At 39.9% G+C, this 26,478-nt stretch overlaps 1 protein-coding gene across 4 annotated transcripts in view; it reads right to left on the bottom strand.

Moving 5' to 3' along the window:
• LOC107752458 (uncharacterized) overlaps positions 1-26,478 on the bottom strand; it is a 77,879-nt gene that overhangs the window by 39,314 nt on the left and 12,087 nt on the right. For all 4 annotated transcript variants that reach the window (XM_016568435.1, XM_016568432.1, XM_016568434.1 and 1 more), the window contains exons 4-5: positions 20,147-20,323; positions 8,393-8,452 (exon numbers count right to left, since the gene is read on the bottom strand). In XM_016568435.1, coding sequence (XP_016423921.1) covers positions 20,153-20,323 — 171 coding nt within the window. In that variant the 3' untranslated portion in view covers positions 8,393-8,452; positions 20,147-20,152. The remainder of the gene's footprint in view (positions 1-8,392; positions 8,453-20,146; positions 20,324-26,478) is intronic.

Here is a 26,478-nt window from a genome sequence, read left to right as displayed (position 1 = left end):
ACCCTTTTTTTTTTTTTTTTTTTAAATAGGGTTTGTGCACAGCCCGCCTTGTACTCTTCTAGGTTCAAAAAGCTGTCGTCCATAAAATGCGTTGCACTAATTCGAACATCTGGGTTGTGCTGTTCTGTTGTAAATAAATCTTAACCAATGATTCCTAATTGCATCTACTTCAGGAAGGCCAAATAAAGTGCTTTTGCTTTCGCACTGAAACACACACCGTCTCCCTGACATGGCTTTATCAACACTACTGCTGTTCCTGAAACCACGCTTTCTTTCTTTGCGTGCACATTTGGGCGGTGTTATGCAAATCTTCCCACATTGTGACGTAGACATGTGGGGGCGTGTTTAAACGAGGCATTTTAGGTAGGCGTGGTTGACTCTTAACTTTTATAAAGAATATCTCTTTGGATTTGAGACTTTAGTCTTTGCAACTTTACAGATCTTCTTTATGCACCAAGAGCTTGTAACACTCCAAAGAGAAAGGAAAAATTTTAATCGCATCATATGTCCCCTTTAAAACGTCAACCCTGTTACTTTGATGTTGTATAGTAAACATTTGATAATTGAAATGTAGGTAATTGTGGAAATGTTACCAAATTAATCTTTCTAATAAGTACCTTGTAATGCATGACCTTTGGTGTAAACCCTAACCTTGTCAACCCTGTCACCTTTCTGAAACTGTAACTATATCCTGTCACATATTAAAATTAAATAATTTATTTTGAGATAGCACAGTGCAATTAATTGACACTGCATTATCTGTCTTTTTGCCATTTTTGCATTTATTCAGATAGGACAGTGAAGAGGGATTCAATCTCGCACAACCGCACTGTGTATCGGGGTGCTTCTGACGAGGTTATCATTTCTGACATATCTTATTTGACAGAAATGTTACTTTAAGAATGAAAAGGGCAGATATTTCATAGAATAACAAGGTAACACTATAGTATAGGAACCAATTCTCACTATTAGCTAGTTGCTTATTAGCATGCATATTATTAACATATTGGCTGTTTAATAGTGAGTATAAAGCACATATTCTGCATGACCATATTCTACTTCTCTAATCCTACCCAATACCTAAACTTAACAACTACCTCCTCCATAAAATGTGTCACACAGCGTCACACACTGCGGGCTAGAGTAAGCGGGGGCCGGCGGGCTGAGTGAGGAACTGCAGGTGGGCTAGAGAACGGTGCGGCCGGCGTGCTTGCGGCAACCAGAGGCAAAAGTTGTAGTTAATGGTTTGTTAATAGCGAGAATTGGACATAAAAACAAAATGTGACCAATAACAATAACTGTAAGTTACCAAAATAACAATTCTTATATCTAACTGATAACCAGCACTAGTGCACATAATTTCATAAACAGTGTTCTTTTATTGAGGAACGGTCATTAATGGTGTCAACAAAACCCTAGATTATTTAACATGTGCATGTCTTGCATGTTTTGACATGAAGACCAGAGCAAAGGCCTCAAGCCTTTTGACAAACTTTGCATGTTCTGCATGAAATTAAAATTTTGTCCACGTATATGTGGGCTGTTTAAAAAATGCAATATTTTTGCTAACAATAACAATATGCTAAATTACGAGCAAGTTGGAGGTGAGTCAGGTCTACTCTTGAGCATGGGAAGTGCCGTGTTGGCGCTCCAAACCCAGCGGCCTGGTGAACTCTTCTCAGCGTGGTCTCACTGAAGGTGCTTGTTCAGACATTGAATGCTAACATGGAAATGGCCGATCTGGGGCGTTCACTCTGTTAGCATTGGCAGAATGAGACAGCTAGGTCAGTGTCCCGCTCGCTGGGAGAGAGATACAATATCAGCAAGTTTTTGTGCCCTTTGTGTGGACACTGGGGATGGAGGAGAAACATGCTGTAGCTTTTGCTACACACAGTCAGTGTTGTGAGTCAGCTACCGATTCATTAGCTTGGTTTAGCTAAACTAAAAGAAGCATGGTGCGGGTGTAAATGTACCACTAAAAAAATTAAAAGCACATTAACAAATTGGTTCTCTGTGACATATTTTGTGATGCCTTCAACAGTCTGTTTTTTCAAACGGGGTGTGCTGAAGGAGTTTTCTTTATGAACGAAGTAGGTAAGGTTGAGGTCAGGACTCGAGCCCTGCTGAGAATTTATCACCCCAACATAAAATTAACAAGAGAAAGGAGCTGTAATTGGCAGGCCAGTTGGTACCCAGCCAATAAAGTTTACAGCAAAGTTAAAATGAAAGTTTACAAGAGACAAACTCCCCTCGTTTATTCTGAAATTAATGTCTCTCGTTGTTTATGGCTCCGTTGCCTTCTGACATCTATTTTGAAAGAAATGCTTCCAGCAGCAAGTTTATGATGTAGTTTATTACGTGGCCTCAAAACTCATGGGCATAAATCGTAAATGCTCTGTATTTGATTCTCTGTATTGTCTGATTATGCAAGCCTGAAGATAGAGATTTGCCTGTTAACTCAAGCCCAAAGTATACTTAAGTTTTGATGTGTATGCTGCAGTCTCCAGTAGTTTGTTGTTGTTCCATCTTTTCCGTTGCTTTTCTGACAGCCAGTGTTGTCCCCTTGTGGATCAACTAATTGCGCAAGTTTAAAAAAAACAGGCTGTGCGAATACAGTAAGCATGCTGATTATATTTACAAGCACAAATATTTGGGTTTAAAAAAAATACCTCACCAAAAAATTAAATTTTAAATCATCTTTTACTCACCTTCACGTTATTTCAAACCAAAATGATCTAAAATATAAAAGACTTGTATGCTTTTATGATCCAAAGATAAAACTAGTTCCCTATCTGTCGGTCACTACGAGTTATGTCGTGACGACATTATGGGGATTTTTAAAAAGAGTGGCACCCTCTGCCGTCACCCGTCCCGGTCTCTCTGGCTCGAGCAGAGGACCGCTGGCTGGCGCTCTGGGAGATCTGAGGGTTACGATAAGAGCTTCTCCGCCGGGCATGCCCCCACGGACCTCTTATGCCTCACGCAGCGAGAGTTCCGTTCGGTTCCCGAGTGATTCTGCTGGCCCGTCTCGTGCGGCTACCAGCGTTTCACTCGGTGCACCCCCAGAAGATCAGATGTCGATAGCAGCATTGGGGGATGGGTTAGCGTCTTCTGAGGATGAAGATTCGGCGGGGCTGCCCCCCTCAGGTATTGTCGCCTCCGCCGAATCGGACCCAGAGCTGATGGCCATGCTTGCCGTAAGTATCGGGCTGGAGGTCAGTAGACCGCCCAGTCCCGAGCCCTCGCAGCTGGATGATTGGTTTCTCGGAGCGGGACGCGGCACACAACCTCTCCACGCAGAGGTTGCTCACTGCCTCCGGCCAATCCTGGATCTGCGAGTCTTGAATCGGGCCCTTCACAAGCTTCCGTTCAAGATGTTGACGCAGAAGTGCATCATCAGATGCATCCAGCCCCAGGATTGGTTTGCAGCAGTCGACCTGAAGGATGCTTACTTTCATGTCTCGATTCTCCCTCGACACAGGCCGTTCCTACGGTTTGCGTTCGAGGGTCGGGCATGGCAGTACAGCGTCCTCCCCTTCGGGCTGTCCCTGTCCCCCCCGCGTCTTTACGAAGGTTGCGGAGGGCGCCCTTGCCCCGTTACGGGCAGTGGGCATCAGGATCCTCAACTATATCGACGACTGGCTCATTATGGCCCAGTCGCGAGAACAGTTGTGCGATCACAGGGACCTGGTGCTCCGGCACCTCAGCCAGTTGGGGCTTCGGGTCAACTGGGAAAAGAGCAAGCTCTCTCCTGTGCAGAGAATCTCTTTTCTCGGTGTGGAGTTAGACTCGGTGAGTATGACGGCGCGACTCACCAACGAGCGTGCCCAGTCAGTGCTGAACTGCCTGAGTTCCTTCAGAGGCAGGACGGTGGTACCACTGAAACACTTTCAGAGGCTCCTGGGGCATATGGCATCCGCAGCCACGCCGCTCGGATTGCTCCATATGAGACCACTTCAGCACTGACTAAACTCCCGAGTCCCGAGGTGGGCATGACGCCGCGGTACACATCATGTCACCATCACACCAACGTGTCACCGCCTATTCAGCCCCTGGTCGGACCTTGCTTTTCTACGGGCCGGGGTGCCCTTAGGACAAGTGCCATGACAACGACATGCGCGCCGTCCACATCCCGGGGGAGCTCAATCGTGCAGCCGATGCGCTCTCACGACAGCTCACGTTCCCTGGAGAATGGTGAGTCCATCCCGAGACGATCCAGCTGATCTAGAGTCGATTCGGGGAAGCCCAGGTGGACCTGTTTGCTTCCCGCTAGTCCTCCCACTGCCAGTTGTAATACTCCCTGACCGAGGCCCCCCACGGACGCAGTGGCACACAGCTGGCCTCGGTCTCTTCGCAAGTATGCATTTCCCCCAGTGAGCCTTCTCGCACAGACACTGTGCAAGGTCAGGGAGGACGAGGAGCAGGTCTTACTGGTTGCGCCTTTCTGGCCCACCAGGACCTGGTCTCCGAAACTCATGCTCCTCGCGACAGCCCCTGCCTGGCGCATCCCCCTGAGACAGGACCTGCTCTCTCAGGGGCTCGGCACCATTTGGCACCCGCATCCAGACCTTTGGAACTTCTACATGTGGCTTCTGGACGGGACGCGGCAGACCTAGCTGATCTGTCACCTGCGGTGGTTAACACGATCACTCAGGATAGAGCTCTCTCTACGAGGCAAGCCTATGTTCTGAAATGGAGTCTGTTCGCGAATGTTGAGCTTAAATTCCTGTCTACTAAGACAGCGCTCCTGACCGCACTCACTTTCATCAAGAGGGTCGGGGACCTCCAAGCATTTTCGGTGAGCGAAGAGTGCCTTGTGTTCAGGCCGTCCTACTCTCACGTTGTCCTGAAACCCCGGCCTGGATAAGTGCCCAAGGTTCCCACCACTCCCTTCCGAGATCAGGTGGTGAACCTGCAAGCACTGCCCTCGGAGGAGGCAGATCCAACCCCTGCGTTGCAGTGTCCTGTAAGAGCACTGCGCATATACATGGACCACACCCGGAGCTTTAGAAGCTCTGAGCAGCTCTTTGTCTGCTACGGAGGTCAGCAGAAACGGAAGGCTGTCTCCAAGCAGAGGTTGGCCCACTGGATAGTGGATGCCATCGCCTTGGCATACCAATCCCAAGGCGAGCCGTGCCCCCTGGGGGTGAGGGCTCACTCCACAAAAAGTGTTGCCTCCTCCTATGCGCTGGCGCCTCTCGGGGAGACATCTGTAGAGCTGCGGGCTGGGTGACACCGAACACCTTCGCGAGACTCTACAGTCTCCGCGTTGAGCCAGTTTCTTCCCCTGTGTTGAGTAACAGGTAATCGGCGGGAAGAGCTGGCCGGTATCACGCTTGCTGCGCCATTCCCCCTCACCCGGGGATGCGAGTGCCTTTCTCCTCCTCCAGTAAGTTCCCTGGACGGCGAACCCTGGTTGAGTATCCTCCAGCACCCCCGGCAGTCAGACTGGGCGGAGCAGTCTGATGCCAGGCCCAGTATCGGTGTTAGCTTGCACGGGTCTCCGGTCAGCCCCTGTACTGGGCTAGGTGTCCATATGGCTTGATTTCCTGTGGGCAATCCCATATGTTTATTCTTCCACGGTAAGGTTTCCCTCTCTGTAAACCCGTGTCTTCCCTTTGACAAAGTGTTCTGTCAGTCTCTGTTGGCAGTTGCTCCATCCCTACTCTCAGGTAGGACCTGCCCCAGAGACCTATTCCATATGTAGTACTGCCACAGGCCTGGGTCAGTCCATATGAGAATCCCCACACGTTACCTCCCTACAGGTAGGGTGTGGTCTCTGTAGCGCCTTTTTCCAGAAGGCTCGCTTCCCCATCGTTCTGCCTAAGCTGTAACAACAAATCGGAAAGACTTGAAGCAAATCTTTTGTTAAGAAATTTCTGTGGGGAAAGGAACATCGGCTTGGCTATCTCCAGCAGCGATGTGTTCACCTGTGGTCCCTGCGGGTACCAAGGTCAGCGAATTTGCGCTGGGGCGGTGGGAAGGTTACGACCTTTGCGTAGCGTTTGTCGGTCACGCGGCCGCTTGCCAACATTGGCTACGTCATGGGATTGTGACTTGCACAGGGAGTGGCTCAGGTATGCAAAATCCACTAGCCAAATTTCATTGGCGTTTTCTCTTAAAGTCAGAGATGGTCGGGGCTCCCAAGTGAACCCCCATAATGTCATCACGACATAACGTCTCCGTTCCCTCCATCAGGGAACGAGGATTACGTACGTAACCGAGACGTTCTAAAATGACTCTCGGAAGATTTTAGTATGGTAATGGATATGGCAATGTTAATGTATTTGGTCTTGGTGGAATAGATCTGCTACGCTGCTGCTGTTATTGGTTATTGCTGTCGAAAGTACAGGAACTTACTACTGCAAATACATACTCCGATTCGCTGCTGTGAGTATTTAAGATATACTGCTGCTGCACAATTAGCATATATAATAACCCGTAGGAGATCTACTGTATACAGGTGGAGCTGGGGAAGGTGGAGGGTTTCAGAGGAACTCTGAAAGTGCGCTGCAAAATGCTCAAGTGAACGCTAACTAGCCATTTAAATGTAAAGCAGCAAGCTCATTGGCTGCGTATGCAACATGAAACTGTGAATATCATCAGTCTCAATTATTAAGGACCCATCAGCCTGCGCCATCTAGAGTTTCATGACAGAAATTGGCATTTCCATGTTCAAAATTTGTTAGTATTGTGTAATTAGAATATAATATACAACAATTCAATCTACACCTTTGTAAATGAAATAAAGATGTAAAAACGTCATTTAGAACAAGCATGACATCGAAATTACGACTTCTCAACTCATAAATACAGACGTTCCAGGAAGACCTGAACGTCACAAACAGCCAATGACCACTGACTTCAAATCATACACAAACTTTCTAAAAGTGGCAAATTTGAGGTTTTGAATACGTGCAAACGCAGGTGTGAGATTTGAGAGCTATGCTATTAGCAAATTCGCTATGTCTTCAGCAAAATATGAATAGATTTTGGTCTGTTTCTCACACAAGGCTATCGTATGTGTAACGAATCATCCACTGAAGGCGAGAGTAGTGAAGAACCCAAGTGCAGTTTATTTACAGTGTGATCCAAACATCCAAACAATAATCCGAGACTTGACTTGACATGAACAGACTTGACTTGACGAGGCATGAACAGACTTGACATGAACAGACTAGACTCACCAACAGCGGGATAAATACATTCAATACACGACGAGAGACAATGGCAACATGAGGGCAACTTATAGCAGACAAGAGGGTCACATGACAAGAACAAACCAATGGGAAACAAGACACATGACTAAAACAACCAATCAGAACATGACACATACACAAGGCAGAGAGACATGAGGCAAGGGAAGCATGACACTAACATCAGGAAACAATTACAAAATAAAAGACATGGACATGAACATGAAACAAAAACAAAACCCAAACCCCACATTACAGTATGGCCTCAGAAAATGCATAATATAGCACACAAGCCATATAAGCTAATTTTATATAGCTTTTATGATGCTTTTGTGATTGGCTTTTAAAGCTTGACACATCCAGGTCACTGTAAGCTTGTGTTGAAGTGTAAACACTCAAATGCTTTCTGTAACCAACACATTAATAACATCACAAAAGTGGAAAAAACAGTACAGAAATGAATCGGACATATCTGTGAGACTATAAGGCTCACTAAAATGAAACAGCATCTTTCTGAAATGCTGTAAAGATGCTTCAGAAATGAGCTATATGTGCATGTTGAGGGTTTCTCAGCTGGCCGTGTTGTGTTGTCTCTCGCTGGGTGTGTATTAATGAGCTTTTCCCTTCATCAATGATACTCAGGGTCGCGCGGCTGACGGTAAAGTTCACAGCCCTGTTTACAGCTCAGGCGAGAGATGCTCGGGGAAGAGGTGTCACCTCCACGATAATTAAAAAATGCAAGCGTTCACTGAGGGGGCTGTCCTTCAACCGCCTGCATGCTGTTCTGGGAGAAGACTGTTTGTATACTCTACAAGGAAATGCTTTGAGAAAAAAGCCTGAAATAGAGCTCAGTCCTCTTCCCAAAACACTGTGTGGTATGGTTTATTGATTTATGGTACTAGCGGTTCCTGCTGTGTCATATACAATACAGCATGATGTAATACAATGTAACATAACCACATTTGATGATTTTGTATATACTGTTTGTAATGTTTTTTTTTTTTAATTTTATGTTACTTTGGATAACAGTGTCTGCTAAACTAATAAATAAATAAATGCATTGCCGCCTAACTCGTACATAAAGTACATAAAAATAATAATAGCAATTTTACATCATTTCTACCACTGGAGTAATTAAACCTCAAAATACCACATAAATAATTAGATACCATTGATCGATTGATCGATTGAAATACCATAACTGAAGATGCGGCGACGCTCCGAGTGTCTTCCTCAGGTCCCTCCTGTTCATCACTCTGTACAACACATAAAAAGACAGTTAACTCAAAATGCAATAGTATTGTATCAATATTAGTAATATTTCAAAAGGCTCTTTTGTAAATCACATAGAGGTACTATGTAAAAAACGAACCTTCAGGAATCAGCCTGTCTATTGAAATTAAACTGTAAAAACGACTCATTCAGGAATACTTGTGGTTATGACATCACAACCATGAGCTCATTAACATATGACAACCCTAATTTGCATTTACATTTTGATAGGACAAGAGCAAAAATGGTCGGTTACACTTTATTTCGATAGTCCACTTTAGACATTCTATTAACTATAAGTAACTTTGTAACTACATGTCAACTACATGTCAACTACATGTCAACTAATTCTCATTAATTTGCAACTACATGTCTACTAACTCTCAGAGTAGACTGTTAGGGTAGGTTTAGGGTTAGTAGAATTTGACAAAGAAAGTGTTAGAAGATATTAAGCAGACAGTCTACTAATACTCTACTAACTGCTAGTTGACATGTAGTTGCAAAGTTACTTACTGTTAATAGAATGTCTAAAGTGGACTATCGAAATAAAGTGTTACCAAATGGTCTGATTGATTATAAGGGTCAGGGTGGAAAATAGTCATGAAACGTATATGATAATTATGACAGTTTTTGGTGTAAAAACCTTGACTAACATTAGGGAAAATGGCAGATAAGTCTGTGCTTGTGTAGCTTGTATGATGCCACTCAAGTGCTCATCTCTCTGTGTCCCATTATGTGGAGCCTCCTGATGTTATGATGGACATCCAGACACTACAGGAAATGTGAGATAAATGGCAGATGAGCAATCGCTGGAGAATATAGCGGAAACAAGGGATTTCACTTTCTCAAACTCACATTCTTTATAACTATAATAAAGTTGAGTATTACTATAACTAACATTCTAACATTTATTATTGCTGTTTGTTAGTAAAATATCACTATTGCTTAAGGTTAATGTGAACAAAAATATAATCAACCTAATTCCCCTTTTTTTCTCCAAAGGTTTATGTCAATTTAGTTTGTATGAGGTCTGCACTTTTAAAGTAGTTCTGACTCTGAAATGTTGATCTTTCAATCCACTTTTGTACAATTTCATCACGATTTGTATTTTTGTACATTGTACGATTTGTGGCCAATTATGGTGACCCATACTTGGAATTTGTGCTCTGCAATTAACCCATCCAAGTGCACACACACACACACACGGAGCAGTTGGGGGTCCGGTGCCTTGCTCAAGGGTCTCACCTCAGTCGTGGTATTGAAGGTGGAAAAGATCACTGGTCATTCACTCCCCCCACCGACAATCCTTGCCGGACCTGAGACTCGAACCCGCGACCTTCGGATTACAAGTCCGACTCTCTAACCATTAGGCCATTTAACATAAACTTTGAGTTAAAGCGAGGATGAACTGCATTCGAAGTTAGTGTAAAATGCAAATGAACACACACCTGTGAGCATACATGTGAATTTCACAACTTTGACACATATTTGCAGGCCGACCAATAGCAAGCCTCTTGATTCCGCAGTGACGTTTGACTGACAAAGATTCGTAACTTAGCAAAAAAGCAAAGCTCATTGTGTTGGTTTCTACTGTAACACTACATTTCAGTATTATAATGGTATTTTGTCACCTCCTTTCCTGCTTTGTTTTGCCTGTGAAATATTGCATAGCGACGGTAAATGTGGCCCTTTAGGGGCGTTCACACAGAACACATTTTTGCATTCTATTGCGCTATTTGCACAATATCCATTGTTTTCTATGTAAACACTCACTATATTAATTGCGTTAGCATCTTTTGCAGTGTCTTGCGCATGACATGGCATTCTAAAAATGTAGCGTTCAAGTTAAAATAATTCATTTTCATTTTAACGACAGAAAAACAGTGCCGGCTTCCCTTGTGGTGGCACTGAGAAGGCAATACATTTGAGCTCATAAGCTGTTTTAACATTTGAACTCTGTTTTCACATATCTGTGTAGACTATATTGTCAGTGCAGTTTGCGATGTCAGGGTAGTGTCAGTGTCAGCATTCAAAATACAAAAAACTGTGGTATTACACTGGTTTTGTCTTTTAAACTAAAGGTGTCTTATTCTTTACAGTGTTTCTAGCATGTGATTAATATGACTTCAGGCATGAACAAAAAGAAAAGTAATTCTGTGATTAAAAGCCCAGAGCTAAACATGGGAATAGTACATTTTTATTCATAATCTATGAGATTTAGTGGGCCATTTGCATATCTAAATGATTTACATATGGTACAGAGACCCTCTAGTCATACATAATTTAATATCACAACATTTCCTGAAGGAGTAGCTCATCAGGGCCACATTTAACTTTAATTACTCTTTTAAAATCACAGTTATGATTCAATAACTCGCTCGCAAAAATAAATGTACCTCAACAGATTACTGAGACGGAAATAATAGCAGTGGACAAAAAACAGACAGAGGAATGGGGGAGGGAGAAAGAGAGAAGGATGGATAGAAGAGACGCCACACATGTGTATGAGTGTGTGTTTTAGTAAAGAAAAAAAAAAACACTCACATCCATGCGTTACAGTGATTTTACAACGGGTGAGAAATTTTCTTAGGTACAGCAACACACACACACACACACACAAAGAAGAAAACTAAAATAATGACTTTATTCAACAATTTATTCTCTTCCATGTCAGTCTTTGACGCACGTTCACGAGAGTATCTTGACGCATGCGTGAGGTGCTGCTGATGCAGGAGCTGGGGTACTGACGTAGAAAGCAGATACGCTATGTCTTGTTTAGAAGCAGAGGAATAACAATACGGTTAATCCACTGATGTCACATGGACTATTTTAACGATGTCCTTACTACCTTTCTGGGCCTTGCACATTTCAGTTGTGTTGCGGTCTATGCAGAGTCGGAAAGCTCTCAGATTTCATCAAAAACATCTTAATTTGTATTCTGAAGATGAACAAAGGTCTTACGGGTTTGGAATGACGTGAGGGTGAGAAATTAATGACAGAATTTTCATTTTTAGTTGAACTATCCCTTTAAACAGAATATATGTTCTGCTAATCAGGATTAGTTCACCCAAAAATTCTATCATCATTCACTCACCCTCACATCGTTCCAAACCTGTAAGACTTTCATTTGTCTTCAGGCACAAATTAAGTTAATAAAATCTGAAGATTTCTGTCTAGCCAATGATAGGTAATCAAAACTTTCAAGCTCCAAAAAGGCCATTATGGCATTGTAAATGAAGTCCATATGAATCCAGTGATTTAATATCTAATATAGTAATATCTTTCTGTGTAAATAAAAAATAATAATAATACTTGAAGGAATAAACCATAACTATTTAGAAAATTAAATACTTGAAGCTTGAAAAAGTCTACCATTACGAGCGTCACGTAAAAACAAAATGACACCCCCGAAGCATCTGAGAGCGATAATCAGGTCCCCAAAATGCAATGTGATTCATCTTATACTAATTAAAAACCTTGCACAGCAACATTAACATATTAATTGAGGTTCAAGCATAGGGCTGTTATGCACCCTCACATCGTTCCAAACCTGTAAGACTTTCATTTGTCTTCAGGCACAAATTAAGTTAATAAAATCTGAAGATTTCTGTCTAGCCAATGATAGGTAATCAAAACTTTCAAGCTCCAAAAAGGCCATTATGGCATTGTAAATGAAGTCCATATGAATCCAGTGATTTAATCCAAATTTTTTAGAGTAATATCTTTCTGTGTAAATAAAAAATAATAATAATACTTGAAGGAATAAACCATAACTATTAGAAAATTAAATACTTGAAGCTTGAAAAAGTCTACCATTACGAGCGTCACGTAAAAACAAAACGACCACCGAAGGTTAAGATTCACCACAAAGAGCATTGTTATTGGTGAACATGTCACCATCAAAGACTCACGATTGTGCCCTACGACAATAGAAATCCTCTACGATCCCAGAAATTTGTCTCAGACGGCAAAATTATACAGTGTGCACCAGGCTTAAGGCATCAGTGGAAGGTAAAAGGCAGTGAGATTGATAGGTGGCAGTTAGTTTGTAATTTAATGGATCTTTTCCATTCTAATAATGTAATTTTGAAGATTTCTGTATGATTTTAAATATTATGTCAGACAGACAACGTCTTTAATGTTGATACATGTTTGCATATTGTTATCTTAAGCTAAATTAATATATATTAACACTTGCTGGGATAGAATTGTGGCAAACTGGGTTGATGGTAACAGGGTTGACTCTGAAATGAACTGAGTATCTTCAGAAAAGTTTCGATTGCATTTCAACTTTATCTGATGGGAGCGTTCATGAGCGCAGCGCTGCTTTGTTTACAGCCATTACTAGGGAAACCGTTATATTTCTGACAAAGCGCCTCCTACTGGCAGAAAATCAATTTGGATTTTCAAAAAGCTTGTCTGCTGTTTCTCCCATCCACACATATAACCCTGTTTTAAATTAATATAATAATTCCTCTTTCGGTGTTCGGCCGAATAAGCAGAAAAAAAAAAAAACGAATAAATTGTACCAAACAATGGCGTGACCAAATAGAGGTGCGCGCTAATGCAGCAGACATGTCTGCAGTGGGGAAGCATTTAAAACTCTCCGAGAAAAACACAAAAATCATTACAAGCACCGACAGCGAGCGACTGTTTAGTGCTGCATCGCATGTCTCCGATGAGAAGAGAAGGGTGGTTGTTGCTGGTGGTTACTGTATGATGATTGAAATCGTGAAATGGCCTTAAACAATTCGTAAAGAAACTGCAGAATGCTATGTTTTCTAATACACGCACGAATTGCATGTATTCAAACAGCCCTGCACGAGCTCGTTAGCCAGGGTTCAAAGTTAAAAGTGCGAGGATAATCTGCGCTGAAACAGTGTTACTTGTCAGTTGCTCAGAAACATTTTTTTGAATTTTTACAAGGCATGGATGTGATAATGTGATACGTGCAACAAACTTCTTCCCAAATTCTTATGATAATCATTTATAAATCTGCTGTTGTCAACAGAAAGAAGCACTGAGGTCTTCCTGGGGGTTTCCACCAAAGTAAAAGCTCCATCAACATTCATAAATATTAGTATTGTAATTTTACTGTTGTTCTGTAAAATAAAATTAAAAAGTAAGACAATAATAATGATAATAATAATTACAACAGCTCTATCAATACATTTATTATAACAGTCACACATAGTGTTAAAATCTGTAATAGATTTGTATCTGTGGGATCTGAAATATTTTCTAACGTTTAAAAAGAATTCTCTTCTGCTCAGCAAGGCTGCATTTATTTGTACAGTAAAATAAATGCATGCCTGATTCAAGAAGGGAGTCTCAAAAATTACCCCCCCAAAAAATACTAACTTATTAATTTTAAGTTAAATTGGTGTAATGTCTTCTAGAATGTTCAGTGTTAAGTAAATATTTTTAAATTGTTGTTTAGTATTTTTTATTTTTTTTTGAAAACCAAGACAAAACAGTAAAAAGCTAAATGTGGGTATTTGTGGGCCAATATGATGTGGGAATTGGCAAAATACATGGGAAAAAAGAAAACAAAACATGTTCGGTATTCGGCCTTCGGCCCAGTGTTTCATTTTGTTCAGCTTCGGCCAAGAATTTTCATTTTGGTGCATCCCTACTTCTGACTCCTCTCTTTCCTTAAAAAAAATGGTTTAAAGGCTGAAATGTGAGGTTTCTCATTTTATATATATGTTTTTGTGAAAACCTGTATCTCAACTGTAAATCATGTTTTTACAGTCATTTTACAGTTTAATATGTTTCCATAGACATTGCTCCGCCCTGCTCATATGGTATTAATTTTTTAATAATTTTTTTTCAGGTCTTAAAAAAGTCTTAAATTTGATTTTAAAAATCCTGCAGACAGATGTAGCTTTGCACACTGCCAACAACTAGAATGATTTTGATCAGGATTTTAGTGTTCATAACAGTCTCTCTCAACTTGTTATATTTTACAGTTTGTCCGCTAATATAAGATTTTGTAGGCTTTGCATATTGTGCACCCCTCAAAAGACTGAAATCACACACACACACACACATAACAAATCCCAATTTTACCCCTGCTAATAAGCAACTGATTAATAGTGAGAATTGGTCCCTAAACTAAAGTGTTGCCAAAAATGCTTATAATCAAATCAAAGTCAAAGTCAAAGTTTATTTATAAAGCACTTGTTTAAAAACAGCAAGTGTTTACCAAAGTGCTGTACAAGCATGAATAAGGCAATATCACAAATAGAATAACAAAGTTAAAAATATTATGAAATAAAATAAAATAAAATAAAATAAAATAAAATAAAATAGCAGCTCTCACGCCGTGTAAAATGCCATATTATAAAAGTAGGTTTTTAAGCTAGACTTAAAAACAGTAAGTGTTTGGGCCTTTCTAACATGTAAAGGCAGATTATTCCAAAGTCTAGGGCCCACCACCGCAAACGTACTCCTGCTCTTCAGCCTTACACGAGGGACAGCTAACAATGAATGGTCAGCGGACCTAAGTCCCCTCGACAGAGCATATTGCTGTATTAAGTCTGAGAGGTATGTCGGTGCCAGACCATTTAATGATTTAAAAATGGACAGGAAGCAAGTGAAGAGAGGCCAAAATGTGAGTAATATGTTCCCGTTAGCGAACGAGCTGCACCATTCTGAACCATATGCAGTCTGGTGAGGGAGCCCTGACTAATGCCTACATAAAGTCCATTACAGTAGTCAAGACGGGATGAAATAAAAATGTTTATAATTCTTTCAAAATCTTTAAAAGACAGAAAAGTTTTAATCTTAGAAAGTTGCCTCAGCTGGAAAAAACTAGATTTAATTACCAAATTAATCTGTTTATCCAGTTTAAAACCATTATCCATTAAAACACTCAAGTTTTTTTTACAGAGGGCTTCAAAAATGGTTTTAAAATATCTAAATCCAGGCCAGGAGACCCACAGGCACCCCCAGGAGTAAACAATATAACTTCCGTCTTATCCTCGTTAAATTAAAAAAAAAATGTACTGCCATCCAGGCTTTAATTTCGTCAAGGCAACACAAAAGTGGCGCTAAATAATTTGGATGTTTTTGTTTCAATGGCAGATATAATTGTGTATCATCTGCATAACAATACTTCCTGAAAATGGATCCTAGAGGAAGTATATATAAAGAAAATAGAATAGGCCCCAAAATGGAGCCCTGGGGGACCCCACATGAGAAACACGCAGAAGAGGACATAAAATCCCCAAGTCGAACAGAAAAGCTTCTGCCAAATTAGCAATTACTCCACCGGCCTCGCTCCGATCCCACGGCTCTCGGCCCCGCCCCTCTCGTCACATACCCCCATCAAGCCTCGCTCCGTTCCCACGGCTCTCGGCCCCGCCCCTCTCGTCACACCGACATAATGCTCCATACGAAAGATCAAGATGTTATGGTCTACAGTGTCAAATGCAGCCATGAGATCTAGGAGCATAAGAACAGCATAGTCATCCATGTCAGTGGCAAGAAGCAGATCATTAAAAACTTTCAATAGGGCTGTCTCTGTGCTGTGTAAGGATTTAAAACCAGACTGAAATACCTCATGGAGACCATGTAAATTTAAAAATTAGTACAGTTGTGTGAATACAACTTTCTCTAGTATCTTGGAGAGAAACGGGAGTTTTGAAATGGGTCTAAAATTTGCAAGGACCGATGAATCCAAATTATGTTTTTTAATCACTGGTTCCACAATTGCATGTTTAAACATATAGATTTTTTAATAATTGATAATTTATTATACAATTAGTAACAGGGTTAACATTTTAAAGCAAAGTCCTAGAAGGAGCTCTATCGTCATGCATAACCAAAAAATCATCCACCTAGTCCGAGCTCAAAAAGCATGATTAGACAATGTTAAGGCTTGTTCACACCAAATGTTGCATGCCATCACTGTGCATTTAATTTAATTTAATTTAATTTAATTTAATTTAAAAATATATAATTTTGACTTTTTATCTCACAATCCTGACTTTTTTCTTTTTATCAATTGCGATTTTACATCATTCAGAATTGCGTGATATAAACTCACAATTATGACTCTTTTTCTCAGAATTGCAATCTATAAACTCTCAATTGCTAGAAAAAAACCTCACAACTGTTAGAAAATAGTATTTTCCCCCCCTCAGAATTAGACTTTATTACATGGCAATTGCGAGTTTATATCTCACAATTCTGAGAAAAGAAGTCAGAATTGCGGGAAAAAAGTCACAGTTACCTTATTTTATTTTTTATTCAGTAGCGAAAACAGGCTTCCATAAATCTCTTCCATTGTACTGCATCACTTCCATTGTACTCACACTTTTTTAGGCAACAGTGAATAGCAGAGGAAGAATGGTACGGGCTCTGTCTCTGTACTTGTTTTTCTTTGATAAACACAGTGACATTTATGTTAATTAAAAAATGCATATTAAAAATAAAACACAGAATACAATTTATTTTCAATGATAACATACTGTACGTTATGCCATAAATACTATTCAAAGAACTGAACTCATATTGAACTCGAATCACTCAACGAGAGTGTGACACCATAGAAGGCAACAAACAAATCATGCTTAAACCTGTAACCGGCTGTGTATGTCAACCCAAATCAAGAGGTCTAAAAACGTGCTAAGATCTGACACAGGAGGGCAGGCCGGGATTTAATTTAATTTAATTTAATTTAATTTAATTTAATTTAATTTAATTTAATTTAATTTAATTTAAAAATATATAATTTTGACTTTTTATCTCACAATCCTGACTTTTTTCTTTTTATCAATTGCGATTTTACATCATTCAGAATTGCGTGATATAAACTCACAATTATGACTCTTTTTCTCAGAATTGCAATCTATAAACTCTCAATTGCTAGAAAAAAACCTCACAACTGTTAGAAAATAGTATTTTCCCCCCCTCAGAATTAGACTTTATTACATGGCAATTGCGAGTTTATATCTCACAATTCTGAGAAAAGAAGTCAGAATTGCGGGAAAAAAGTCACAGTTACCTTATTTTATTTTTTATTCAGTAGCGAAAACAGGCTTCCATAAATCTCTTCCATTGTACTGCATCACTTCCATTGTACTCACACTTTTTTAGGCAACAGTGAATAGCAGAGGAAGAATGGTACGGGCTCTGTCTCTGTACTTGTTTTTCTTTGATAAACACAGTGAATTTAAAATCTGAACAGCTGTTTGAAAGAAAAATGTAAATACCATTTAACTTAATTTCTTCTCCATGACAAGCAGGTGTTATAAACAGAAATGTGCGCAATGCTTCCTGTATGTACTACTCTATTTCAGATTTTTCATAAGTGCCACCTACTGTCAGAGAGTGACTTTAAATTTTCATTCATCTGGTGTTACTTCGTATTGCAAGAGGTCTAAAAACGTGCTAAGATCTGACACAGGAGGGCAGGCCGGGCTGACCTCATCAGCGGGGTGACCATCCTCACTGTACGTCTAAGACATTCACTGAGCCAGGACAAGCAGGAGCCTCTAAGAGGATTACAAAAGACAAGCTGAGAAAACATGATGAGCCAAAGCCAGAGATGCACTTGAGTATGTAATGATGAGCATATGCTGTTTGATCAAATGAAACCCGGAGCTACTAAAGAGAAATGGATTTTTTAAATGTCTTAATATGTGCTTGCCTATTAAAAACTTGCAAACACAATATAATGTTGTGTGTGGCTGCCAGGGAGTTGCAAGGGTTGTTAAGTTGTTATGCCGTTGGTAAGTTATTCAGAGTGATTATTAGTGTGATGCTGTTTGGTTGGCAGAGGGAATTAGTTTAATGTCAGGTTCACACTGCAGGATTTTAGCCCAGATTTTGTGGAAATTGCAGACAAATGCCCTGAAATCAGAGGCAAATTGATTCTCATTTCATGCGAGTGACAATTGCGTAGTGAATTGTCAAAGACGCAATCTAAAGCTCACACTGTGCGATTTTGGCCACGATTTGGTCGTCTAAGACAAATTTTGAAAATCCGAAAAGATTCCTATAATCCTAGGCTAAAATCTGTAGTCTTTGATCGCTGGTTTGACATGTTCACCGACAGCTGATTAATAGCCGTTGCGATCAAATTTTACCTCCGACGAAATTATGGCAGTGTCAGAAGATTTGCCGCACAGTCTTGCAGTGTGACGCCTCCTATGACAAACGTCAAACTGTCTTCGTTTTTCAAGACAAGCCATGATCAGAATTAATGCTAGAGATGTCTTCTAACTGCCATAAACTCCAGCGCTCCCGTCCTCCGCTCACGGGATTCATATGTCGCCTTTGCTATGATAAACACAGGTTGCTCCGCTGTTTTCATGTGGGTGTGTAGTGCTGCTTACACTAATCTTCTTAAATATGCCGGTATTGCTGTCATTCATATACTTTAAATGATAGCCAACATTACAGCCCCGCGTTTAATGCAGCTCGCAGTCACTGAACATGTATGGGTTGATAATGTAAAAACTCAGAGTTTTCTTCCGCGCACCTGTTTTTAATGCATCTGGACTGTCGTAGAGTCTGACATTAATGACAACTGAGACAACAATGACAACATGATCATCATGTTCATACAGTCTGACAAGCAACAATCGTAAAGGACTATTAAAAATCGCACAGTGTGTGCCTGGATTAAGAGAAGCGCCAATGCGTCGCCGATGCCCGTGAGATATTTGGCATGTTAAATATCTGGACCTGTCGGTGACTCATAGTTCTGCAGTGTGAAATCTGCTTTGACTGGAAATGACATCGCGACAACCTACAGCCAATAAGAGAGCACGACACAGGGCAAGGGAAAGTCATAATAGACCTGTAACAGAACAACGGCAAGCCAGGAGCCCTTCCTGGGCTTGACTGGGGATCAGGAGCCCTTCCTAGGCTTGACGGGGGATCAGGAGCCCTCCCTGGGCTTGACTGGGGATCAGGAGCCTTCCCTGAGCTTGACTGGGTATCAGGAGCCCTCCTGTGGTGCTGGCACTGGAGGGTGCTCTGGAGGAGCAGGCACAGCAAAACGCTTTCGAGGAGCTGGCACTGGAGTGAGTTTTGGGACTGGAGCAGACACTGGAGTGAGCTCTGGGGCTGGAGCCGACACTGGAGCGAGCTCTGGAAGGCGCTTACGAGGAGCAGGCACTGGGGCTGGAACCGACACTGGGGCCTCATGAACACATGGCTGGCTTGCCATATTATCGTCCGGCACGCTTGCCACATTAACGTCCGTTGGGCTTGCCACATTAACGTTCGACGGGCTTGCCACATTAACAGCCGGCGGGCTTGCCTGAGGAATGGCCGGCTTACTTGACTCGGGAACGGCCGGCAGATGGGTCCCGGATCGGGAAAACATTTGACTGAATTTTCATGCCAGACATTCATGTTGATTTAAAAAAAATCACTCATTTAAGCCTGTCCCTCAATGAGAGTGTGTGACACCATAGAAGGCAACAAACAAACCATGCTTAAACCTGTAACCGGCTGTGTATGTCAACCCAAATCAAGAGGTCTAAAAACGTGCTAAAATCTAACAATCCAATCTGTCACGTAATGTGCACACCACAGTAACTAGATGGAACCCCAGACAGTCATGCAGTGTGAAAAGAGCAGCGATCCAACGACTTTGAAAATCATGCAGTGTGAATCCAGCATAGGATAAAAAAGACATTGTTTGTGTGTTTACTAACTTTGCATTAGATGGCCGCTTCACTGAGCAGAGATACGGTGTCACTCTTTAAGGACAGCAGGTCGCTGCTGCTGAGTTCAGTGCCATTGCTGGGACTCGCATTGCGACTGGAATCACTGTGAATCATGTCCTCAAACATCACAGATAAATGTATGTCCTCCGCCTGGTCTGATGAGACCTGAAATACACAAATACACATTCAAAATGTCAGCAAAAATAGAGAAATTATACACTGAATTCATGTTACTCTTCTGTTTCTATTCTATTTAATTCTGTTTCTATTCATACCTGTTACTATCTAAAATTAACTTTTAGCAAATTAAATGCAACATACTGTATTTAAACTTAAAAGTTGGCATGAAAGGAACATTCTTGCTTCTTGAGAGTTGTGATGGTTTCAGAACTTCAGGTGGAGGTTGGCAGCTCATTCCATCAGAGAGGAGCAGAGAAGGTGAAGGTTTTGGAAACCAACATGTGAACGAGGCGTCACTCATTCAGTGACCGTGTATTTTGTGGATGGATGGATGTAAATGGATGTTATAAATATTATTGTGAATGATTCATTGATTGTATATTTTTTCGGATTTGACATTATATTAGCCCTTGCAATGTTTAAATTGTAATTTTTGTGGAATATTGCAGTGTTTATTAAAAAATTATTTTGATCTCTTCTCTCATGTCACAATAGAGAATACGATTGCAATTTCCATTTCATGCCGACTTCAAATTGTAATAGATCCTCCAATGAAAATGACAGGCTGTTTCTTTCTTTCTTTCTTTCTTTCTTTCTTTCTTTGAATGAACTGAACATGTCAAAAACCGCTCAACAAGCAATGGAAGGAGCAAAGTCCCTGTCTTACATTTTCAACATTATCTTTATTGATAATCCATTACACTCTGATATAAATGTTATGCTCAAAGGTATTGTTTTTCCCAGAGAAACTGTGCGTTCACTCACAAACCATTTGAGTTCCTCAAAGAAACTTTCTATTCTCTTACAAAATATTTGCGTTTCTTGCAAAACTATTTCCCTTGAGAAATGTTGTGTTTGCTCACAAAAGCAATGAAATACAGTTTTCCAATACTTTTACAAATATGTTGTGAGTGAACGCAAAGTTTCTCAGCTGAACACAAACATTTTGCGAGAGAATGCAAAAGCATTGAAATATAAATATGTATTAAAATACCGTTCATCAAAACGATGGACACTATTTTGAATGATCTAGTTTAGGTGCTTACTTTGAATTATCAGTCTAGGTGCTAACAGATCAAATGAATATTTTCAAAAAACTATTCAAACAAGAATAGTGCAGAACCAGTGTGATTCTCAACACATCAACACAGATCCTCAACATGAAACAAACCTCAGCGATCAATTTCAATAGAACATGAAGTCTTTCAGCTCTCCATGACATCTCTTAAAATTCCCTTATGTGAAGCTATTTATCATATAAAACAATTCTTTTGCAGACATGATGCGAGTTTCATTCGTTTGTGCCATGGAAGAGAATGAAAAGACTCGCCTTACTTGGTGCATGCAATTAAAGCCCAACAAAAAGACACAGGAAACAGTTTAATATCTCATAGAGACTGTAATTACCCGGTGAGAGTCCCATGGGACCTCATTACTGAAACACTCTCATCACACAAATCGCTTATAAAAACACTCTCCTCCAGCAGTAAAGCACACACACACTCGAGCCATTCAATAAAAGAGACACATCAATCAGTCCAGGGGGGGATAAGGTTTACTCAAAAATTTGAAGCAGCACAACTATTGTCAACATTGTTAAAAAATAAGAAATCATTTTGAGCAGCAAATCAGCATATTAGAGTGATTCTGAAGGATAATGTAACACACAAAATCAGCTTTGTCATCACAGGAATGAATTACAATTTTAAATAAATTGAAACTTCAATTATTTTTAATTGTAATAATATTTCAAAGTAGTACAGTTTTTTCTGTATTTCAAATAAACACAGCCTCAAATAAACACACACAAAAAAACACCAGGACAAAGGAAAAAAACAGGAACAAAATAGGGAAACAATGGAATACAAATAAAGTCCATAAACCAGAAAATGAAAACCAAACAAAACCATTTGTTTTCTTATCGTTTTTGGGTGAAGTCATGAAATTCACCTGGTTAAAGGAAAGAAGTATCTTTGTGGAATTGCAAAACTTCCACCTATTTCCCAAACACTCCCACGTTGTCCACTAGCTGGACAAACAGATCCCACTCCAAACTCCATGCTCAAGGCATGTTTACCCGACAACGCTTTCTACTAAAAACAGAAAATGTTTTATGCAGTTTGGCTGTTCATTTACACAACAATTTGCGAGTCTTTGAAAACAATACTGTTATTGGGTAAACTACAAAAAAATGTGAATTTGCGAAAACGGTGACATCATGCACATGCGTTACGCGTTCAGTCTATAGGAATGTGTTTCCTTGCAAAGTGACATCGCCACCTACTGGTCTGGCAGGAATAATACAGTGTTTTTACTCGTTTTCACAGATCTGAGTGAACAGTAAGCGTTTTGACCTTGTCGCCTGTAAGCGAAACTTTCCAAAAGTCAAAGGAAAAACGTTTCCGTTTTTAGTACATTGTTGTCGTGTTAACATACCCTCAGTTTATAGTTGAATTTTACATTCACGTGTAGGGATTCGGTCTACGCATAGTCTGTGAAATGAAAGTGTGCCGGGAGTTACAGCCCTGATTAATGTGGCCCTGATTACAGGGACAAAAGGGTAATAGTTTATTTTCACCACAGCTGCATTTGTCTCCAAAACATGCAAATGTGTTGCCTGTACACTTCTCTTCATCTTCATATTATTTTGGATCATCCAAACAGCACGCGCACGGCTAAGATAAATGACATTACCGGAAAACATTACTCTCTCTCGTCTTCTTTATTGCTGTCCTTTAACAGACCTGTCAAAAAGCCTCTAAAAACTCAGCGGACACGTTCAGTCTGAGGCCTAATTAACTTTGTGCAAGTATTCATGTACTGGCGGGAAGGAAACTAAAGCTTCACTTTGCTGGTTTTGATCAGTATCACGGAGTGAGCAGAAGTGCGAATGACAACTGGAACATTGTCATAACGACTATCTCTGATGATCATGTAGCGCCACACTTCTAAAGACTCTTCACACGTTTTAAGATCCACGAGTCAACTGAACTGCTCGAATGAGAACAGGGGAGAGATAAACTTGGGGGGAGGATGTTGAACGTTAAATAACAAGAGAATCTCGTGTCAACAGCGCTGCATACATCTGCGACTAATCAAAGAGAATAAACAAGGCTGTGATTCGCGCGCACCTTGACAGGCCGAGCGGAGAGCCAAAGCGAAGGCGTTTCTGACAGGCGACGACTCCGGGTGAGCCTCCGAGTTACTAAACTCAACTTTTTACAATCGCGACGCTATATATGCGATGACATCGCAGCGTGAGTCTGGCACATTGAGAGCAGTTTTACCTCGAGCTCTGCTGAAATGCTGCGTGCGTTTTAGAAACTACCACATCACACCTGAAAGGCTGTCATAATACCACGTCACGTCCTGCACCCCGCTATCAGTCTACTGCTAAACACCCTACAGAGACACACAATCGCTCCTAAACCTTTAAAGCTAACACGCTGCACTTTTACATTTTAGCATTTATTTTTTCCCCTGAAGTCCACTTACAAACTTAGCCGAGGTCTCTTGCAACAGTGAGGTCGGAATTTCATTTCATTGACCATTTTCCACCCTCTCTCTGATGTAAACCCTTAGGAGTAAGTTAAACAGTTGACTGTTGTCGCTACTGTACCTTTAAGATGTCTAAATTTAAATGACCTCTGTAATGACTGGTTACCCTCCAGCACAGTTCACATTGTCACTCAACAGTGCTGAGCACTGAATAGATGTTGATATGTAAATGTTTGTGGCCATATGCTAATGAGCTCATGGTTGTGATGTCATTAGCATGAAGATTTCTGGACTATTTTTGTAGTTCACTTTCAACACAAACTCTTAAAAACTGAAACTAAGATGTTACTAAGATGAACTAAGATGATCGTTCGCTTTTATTCTAAAACCACGAGTGCAGCGCATCTTCAGCGCGTTAGCATTCGTTAGCTTGTCATTAGCGTTTCCATTCGTGCCTATTGCTTTTTTTTCTTTCTTTTTTTTCCTATCGCTCCGTTTTTTTTTCACAAGTTCATCAAACAACTGTGGTAAGTAAGAATCATTCATCAATCACGGTGAGTAATGGCTTTTTCTCCTGCATTGACTTGATTGCAAAGGATTGCAACGATACTATTTAAACTTAACTGAGCTGGATGATGACATCACTGAATTCAATGATGAACTGCCTTTAACTGAAAAATTAGTGTTTACTATTGTCACTTTTGCATTATTGACACACTATTTTCCTAATTAATGCTGTTCAGTTGCTTTGACACAATCTGTATTGTTAAAAGCGCTATATAAATAAAGGTGACTTGACTTGACATGTAATCGTTTTTGGGGTTTTTTAAATCAGATTTGTGTGTGATTTTTAATTGTGTCTAACAATTATATTGATATAAAATGAGTCATACTTGTAGTTCTTGAGACTGATCAGTCTCATAATTTCTCCATTCTCAAATATTTTGATTCAAATTTAACAAAAATGGTAAGATTTGTTAAATACTAATACTGATTTATTTTTATTTATTTTAATTTTAGGCATTTATTTTGTTTAAATATTTACTAAATTTATAAGAAAAAGTGCGTATTTTAGGTGCTGTAACGGTTAATCATTTAACGTTTTTCACAATTTTAAACACATATTTGCTGTCACTTTTAATTTTCATGGCATTGCGTTGAATTTTTTTATTTAATTACAAAAATTAATTAATTTGGCCTCATAAACTGCACAATAACAACAGCAACAATTAGATAAATATCAACTAACCAAATAAATATAAATAATATTACAAATAAAATATTACTCCTCCACTAAGTTACAGCATATAGTGAATGGCAACTATATGGAAGTGCATACAGCACTGTGCAATATAGACCAGTAGTGTTATGCATACTCAGATCCCACATTCCTGCTGACTATTCTCAAATAACAACCCATTAAATGCTCAAAATTCTGAAGCATTCATTGAAAGAGGTAATAACATTTAGAAGGCAGTGTGAGAGATGTTAATTCTACAACTCTTGGCATGCAATGCTTCAAGAAGGGCCGACACAATGAACTGCCCTCTCAGTAAAGCATAGACAAGCCTCTTATCCTTTAATTAGCTCTCTCTCTCTCTCTCTCACACACACACACACACACACAGCCAAAGAGTGAATCAATTATCTACTCTCACTAGAAGGATTCAATAGCTGCTTCAAAAACTAATGAAATGCTTATATAAATACATTCCAAAAATTCTGTTCCTGTAAATAATACTAACTGTACAGCAGTTATACATTAAAAATTTGTATTTTAATATATTATTTTATTTATTTTATATTTTATTGTATTTAAAACTCAATGCTGGGGGTAACACATGGTAACACATTACAAGTAATCTGAGTTACGTAATCAGATTACCTTTTTCAAGTAACTAAAAAAGTAACGCATTACTTTTACTTTTAAATTCATAAGAAAATATCTGAGTTATGGAGTGAGGTGAAGAGGCACTTCCTTCAGCCGGAGGCTTATTAATTTCACTTTTGGTGTGAAAGGGCATTTACAGTTGCCAAAAATATAACTTTTGGGTTTTTGTTATTAAAAATTGCATATTGTTCTTTTGTTGATTTTGATTGCTTCCATTGTCCTCATTTGTAAGTCTCTTTGGATAAAAGTGTCTGCTAAATGTCTAAAAATAAATAAGCAAACTCAGCTTAGGTTACAAAAGTAACGAAAAAGTAACATAATGCATTACTTTCCATAAAAACTAAGTAATGCAATTAGTTACTTTTTTATGGAGTAACGCAATATTGTAATGCATTACTTTTAAATGTAACTTTCCCCAACACTGGTAATAATACATCACTGTTTAAAGCTGCCAAGCAACTCAGTGCATCAAGATGTGTTTACTGGAATTTTACAATGGTTTAAAGTCTGGCTCATTCAATCAGAATTTAGAGTCAGTTTTATGATCTACATGATTGTAATTAATACAAATTATAATCAGTATTGGGGAAAGTTACTTTTAAAAGTAATGCATTACAATATTGCGTTACTCCATAAAAAAGTAACTAATTACGTTACTTAGTTACTTTTTATGGAAAGTAATGTGTTACGTTACTTTTGCATTACTTTTTAAATCTGGACAGGGCTTGCTTGTTTGATTTTTGGCAAATAT

The sequence above is a fragment of the Sinocyclocheilus rhinocerous genome, unplaced genomic scaffold (assembly GCF_001515625.1).
Source record: "Sinocyclocheilus rhinocerous isolate Xijiao unplaced genomic scaffold, SAMN03320098_v1.1 scaffold921, whole genome shotgun sequence".
Classification (NCBI taxonomy): Eukaryota; Metazoa; Chordata; class Actinopteri; order Cypriniformes; family Cyprinidae; genus Sinocyclocheilus; species Sinocyclocheilus rhinocerous.
The sequence above is the reverse complement of the archived record's forward strand: the minus strand, read 5'-3'. Positions and strand labels throughout refer to the sequence as shown.